Source organism: Prenolepis imparis, unplaced genomic scaffold (assembly GCF_030444845.1).
Source record: "Prenolepis imparis isolate NDT839.2.m4 unplaced genomic scaffold, iyPreImpa1.0 SCAF_10, whole genome shotgun sequence".
NCBI classification, from domain to species: Eukaryota; Metazoa; Arthropoda; class Insecta; order Hymenoptera; family Formicidae; genus Prenolepis; species Prenolepis imparis.
The window spans coordinates 15,712,990-15,718,989 of record NW_028141168.1 but is presented as its reverse complement, the minus strand read 5'-3'; the positions used below and the strand labels follow the sequence as shown (position 1 = coordinate 15,718,989).

General features: G+C 30.0%; 1 protein-coding gene across 1 annotated transcript; it reads left to right on the top strand.

The window, feature by feature from the left end:
* The first annotated feature begins 739 nt into the window (after positions 1–739).
* LOC145941519 (uncharacterized) lies at positions 740–2,288 on the top strand. Its single transcript, XM_083047629.1, has 2 exons — positions 740–1,424; positions 1,867–2,288. Exons 1-2 carry the CDS (start codon positions 740–742, stop codon positions 2,286–2,288), a joined length of 1,107 nt encoding a protein of 368 aa, XP_082903755.1.
* The last annotated feature ends 3,712 nt before the right edge of the window (positions 2,289–6,000 follow it).

The following is a 6,000-nucleotide window of genomic DNA, read 5'->3' as shown; positions in this document are numbered from 1 at the left end:
GCGTTGGAAAGGGGGATGAAAGTGGGGGAGCCGACGTGGATTTTGTGTCAATAGCGTTAATAGTGGGAGGGGACTGTGCGGCACGAGTAGCAGATCAAAAATCGAATGTATATTCGGGGGTGGCGTTAACAGTGAATGAAGAGAGGCAGCTGACAGAGGCTGAGCCCCCCTGCGATACCTCGATTCGGGCAGAGGCCGACCGAAAGAGCGTGCGGACTTTTGCTAAGGGTAGTGTAGACCCCCCTCCACCTTCGTCAAAGGACCCCATTCTGCGTAGTGCAGTATTGTACTAGTGCAAGTTTGTCCGTGATTTTCAGTATAGCGTGACCCCCGCCTTTTCCCTCTTCCCCTCTAGGACCAATAGACACAAGCCTGAAAGATCTCCGGAAAACTACACGGACAAACCATTCTGTTTCTAACTGTACACCGAAGAAAAAAGAATGGCAAATAGCGTTTGCTACCTTCAGTACTAAAGATGCCAGCCTAAGGACTAAACGTGTGACTACAAAACTCTGCATCAAGTTCATCTGATCATTCGTGATATTAGTGTAATCTCGGTGTATCAGTGAGCGAAATAAATTTATTGCTGTAAAAGTCTGTCTCTCGTGGAAAAAATTGTGCGTATATGCATTCCCGTGAACACGTGTAATACGTAAGCGCGCGTGTGTGTATAAGATGGGTGCGTGTGCACGATTGTAAATTACTGTGATATTAAAATTAAATTTATACGTATAGCAATATGCAGTCAAACCCGAACAACTTTTGGCCAAATTTGCATTTGACCGATGAAGACATCTCTCTTATCAATTTACTTTTTAGAGAAAGTTTGCAAAATCAGCAATCATTGCATAATCCACCACACCATCCACCACTCCAGCCGACACATCAGCCGCCACCCCAGCAACCACCAAACCAACAAATGCAGCAAGATTCATCATTTAATTATGGACAACGATATGGCCAACAATCGAACAGTATACTGGAATCGATTCTGGTACACGGCAAGGAGGCTGTAACAGAAGGTTACTATGCAAAGCAAGACGAATCATCGGTTTCCAGCTCTAATCAAGTCCCGCGCAATTGGGAAATCGCTTCGACCTCGTCTTCTAATCACACATCGCCGACGACTGTCGAGGGTAACAAATCTGTTGCCAACTTGCAGGAGCCATATCGACAACAGCAAAATTTTTATGACCGTAATTATACCGCCGATTCCTCCATTTACGATTCTTCGATTTCATCATCGAGTCAACCAAGGATGCAGCCCCCATATCTCCAACCCGTGTTATACTCACAGCAATATCAGGACACAAATTGTAACAACAATAATAATTACAAACAAAAAAGTAGATACAGAGACAGACAAAGGCAACCTTCCTCTAATGATGGTCCCCCTTCCTTTGCGTGGGTAAACAAGACTAACGGTAAGTCGCTATAATAATATAATAATATAAGTCTATGCGATATGATTAAAAAATATTTGACTTGATTTAACCGATTCGTATTTTGTATAAATAATTTATGAATATTATACATACATAGTTTTCATCTTTATAATATTTTTTTTGTATTTACACTAAAAATAATAAAAATCATGTAGAAAATATAAAGTAACCACAGTAGCGAATACTTATTAAAGCAAAATAAATAAACATCACATCTAGGATATTTTAAATATTTTGTATTATTCGATAAATTCTTTTATAATATTGTAATACATACAACTCAATTTTACAAAAAAAAAAAAAAAATTGTTTTGTGCTACTTTAGTTGAATATATTATCTATCTCATTAAATTCGTTTTTAACATAGGTACATATACATATAAAAAAAATCGCATCATAATTTGTAATATAAATGTTGTAGCTAATCAAAGAAACGGAACAGAGCAGAAACGCACGAGACAGACTTATTCACAGAAACAAACTTTCGAGTTAGAAAAAGAGTTCCATACCACTAAATATCTTCCGAAACAACGTCGCGAACAGCTAGCTAGAATCCTAAATTTATCAGAACGACAGATTAAAATTTGGTTTCAAAATCGAAGAATGAAGGCTAAGAAAAATGAATCACAAAATGATTTAATTCCTTCATCTACATCGACACCAATAAATGATTCGAGAACACACATGATAACGATGCAACAGCAACATACATTAAATATTTCGCAACAGCCGCAACCGCAACCGATTCTGCAACAATTCGACGGAACATATCAGAATTATCTCAACCCTCAATCTCAACTTTATCAGCAAGAGCTGCCTCAAGTGCGATATCACAATCTCTGAAAAATATTAAAGTAAGTACGATCTCTATATATACTGCGTAAAAATTAAATTTATAATCTTTGTTGCGCTCATATAATTATTTTAATAAATAAATTAATAGATTTTTTAGAACATTTGAAAACTCTTGGCAGATATTATTAAAACGTGTTTATCTATAATATATTAACGAAGGGCAGAATTGCATAATTATTAAATAGTAATAATTTGCTAATGCGATCTATATAAAGATTAATACGATATGCTGAACTTTTTTTTACATTTCAGAAAATGCAATATTCAACAGAAATGCAATATTCAACCAAAATGCAATATTAAACGTGGAAAGTTTGCAATAAAGAACCCCCAAATGTAGTCAGGTAAAACTTACGTCGGCGTTTTGAAGTCAGTCAGAGATAACCTTCAGAAACGCACTATGTCGAACTCAGAACACAGTTGGTCTTTCACGCTGGTTCGTAAAGAGGGAATGCCGCGACGACCGAGATCGGGGCAGCTGACCTTGCATCACTATGATTTATGGACGAGCGAAACAACGAGCGTTCTACAGCTCAGGTATCAAAAAAGCTCGGCCGTTCACACCGCATTTTCTTCGAAACATTCTTTAAATAACATTACATTTTACCGGGAAATATTTGCACACGTCATTCTCAAAAATATTTTGACACATAATGCAAAATTCATAAACAGTTTGATGATTAATAGCAATAGTCATATTTAGCGGGTCACTCTCTCTGTCGCTTAACTTATATATACATTAGCTGTATCTTACAGGCTTAAATATTTTTTGTTCGAAGCTAACTGAGTAAATTAAATTAAATTCTTGCATATCGCATTTTAGCAAATATTATCATTATTATGTCTCGTATCATATAAAGAAATATTTTTTATAATTTTTACAATAGTTTATTTTTCTGTGAATTTCTTTTGCCGAGAACAAAGAATATTGTTATTGACGTCATTAGAAACAATTATTAAAGATAATATGCAATTAATTATATTAATAATTTTGTTTCTAATTGTAAAAATTCTTTTATATATCATAGCCTAAAATAGTAATAACTAAAATTAATTGTATATTACTAAATCATATATTATTAATCATTGTCTAATAAATAATTTGTAATCAATAATAAAATAATTGTATAAGTAATACAGCTAATGTATAATATAAAGTTAAGCAATACGTACTTTTTAATTTTTTAATTTTATTTTATTACTATATAATAATATATTAATATATTATTATATAATTGATATATATATATATTTTTATATTGTATATTTACTTATATTCATATCTATGTACAGATATATATAAAAATTGTACATAATAAATAATAAATATATATTTATTTTATATTTCTTCGACTTTTTTGGAATATTAAGAATTGAAATCTTGTGCTGATCTATAAGTAATGAATAACGAGCGACAGCAGGATAAGAAAAATATATATCACAGGATGATAATATATAGACAAATTAATAATTCTTTCTTTTTCATTTTTTTATCCAATTTTTCTTTATTCAATTGAATAGAAAAAATGGATTAATTAAAAAAAAATTTCTTTGCTTGATGCAAGTTTAATCGTTTTATCCGAAATGTGTTAATACGTATGTTAAAACATTTTGACCGTGTATAATTATTGATTATTAGCACGTTATATATTATGTGAGTTTCTTGTATGTAAATTAGGATATACATATCATTTAAACACAAAATACAAAAATCTCATTTAAGATTATTAATTAGAGACATAATATATAAAATCAATGAGGAGATTGACATGATAATAAAAAACATGCAATTTTAAATTACTTAACATTAAATGTGAATGAAAACAATTATTCAATTTTCATATACTCTAATTAAAATTTGAATGTTATGGACTTTCAATTGAAGCATCCTTTTGAGTTATTTAATTATAATTATCCTTATGATAGATTTCATGTCAGAATATATTTTTTATTTATACTTTTTATCTTTAATCTTATAAAAAAATTGGTCTAATTTTTAAGTATAAATATATATAACACATTTCACATTTTTATTTATACATTTAGATGAAAAGTGCTTTTGAAATAATTAAATATACTTGATTATAAATGTAACTATAATTCTTAATACTTTTATAGCCACATATGTCTCATATACTGTTATAAGTAAAATATAATAAGTTATCAGTTAAATGTAATAATTAATTTATTAAAATTTGTGGCACACGAAAATACAAAGATCACAATACATACTGCGGTAAGAGTTTTTATTTTTTTTTGCACTGCACTTGGAAAATAATTAAATGTTAATACTATGCACATACATATAACTATAACTTATCATCAATATCTATATAATTATTTAACCGCACATTCTTCAAATGTAGGAAGCCCTTGAACTTTTATAATATAGAACTATTGTAATATTTTGAAACATATATAACACTGTATAACAAAATTTTCAAGAAAAAGAGTTATTGTTCTAAAAAAACACTTATAACGTTAAAAAAGAAGGACGCCTATCCACGCACGTTTCACGTTTTCAACCATCTTGTTCCGTGTGAACAGCGCAGCTGCATAGCTATCCTCCCCACTCTATCTCCTTCCTTTCCTTCCTCTCTCACTCTTTCTCTCTCTTTTTCTATTCATCCCCCAAATTCTAAGATTTTCAGCTTGTCAATTTAGTTGCGCCCCTAATTTTATGCAACTATGCATATCACTAGAGACATTATTTTTTAAACATAAATTAGGAAATATTTTTAATCCATCGTTGAAAAATTTTACTTTTCTTACATTAGCATATATAAAAATTGAATTGCTGTTTTCGTTCACATTTAATGTTATGAAATCCTAATATAGTTTGTGGCAATTGTCACTTGTAGATTTAAAAGTGGATATGACTAATAACGAGCGAGACTCATTTGATGCTGACAGATTTACAGCTGACCCATTTGTATCACGTAGGTGTAAAATTACGAAAATTGAATTAATAACAAAAATTGGATTTACAACAAAACTTTTCAGAAAAATTAAAAATAATCTTAGATAATTTGAGCATTTTTAATTTTTCTGGAAAATTATTATTGTAAATCCAATTTTAATAACATATATTAATTTTAATAATAATAATAATAAATGTATATATATCTTGCATATTAATTATTATAAAAAAATATAATATTAGGATTAAAATTCGAAAATTCGAAAAATCGGGTAACATAACGAATACATAATTATCTGTCAGATCGTAAGCACCAGATAACGATCGATTTTGCACATGACATACAAATATTTATATTTTATATAGTGCATGTAGTCACATAACGTTTTAAACAAATTACTAAATTATTAATTTAAAAAAATACTGTAGTGACAAACATGTTAGCTTAAGCGTCATATGTTTTTCCAGGGCTTATTTATAACTAATATCGATTTGCTTGATTATATTTCCACGAGTACATACACGCACTATATGAATATCTGTATCATACAGATACTTGCGAAACCGATGCTCACCCAAAACATCGGTTTTAAGTGTTTTAAGTGTTTTATGAATAGAGGCAATTATACATTTGTTACCCGTTTTTTCTCGAACTCTAATCTTAATATACATTATTTTTTAATTTATAGTTTTTAATTTACATTATTTTTTCAATATAATAATTAGTATACAAGATATATATAATGCAGAAAGAATTAGTAAACGTATATTTATATATAT

Excerpts from the sequence above, each read along its gene's own strand:
- LOC145941519 (XM_083047629.1), top strand. The coding sequence starts at position 740 with ATGCAGTCAAACCCGAACAACTTTTGGCCAAATTTGCATTTGACCGAT. Across the intron at positions 1,425-1,866 it reads GTGGGTAAACAAGACTAACG|CTAATCAAAGAAACGGAACA; the intron begins GTAAGTCGCTAT and ends TAAATGTTGTAG.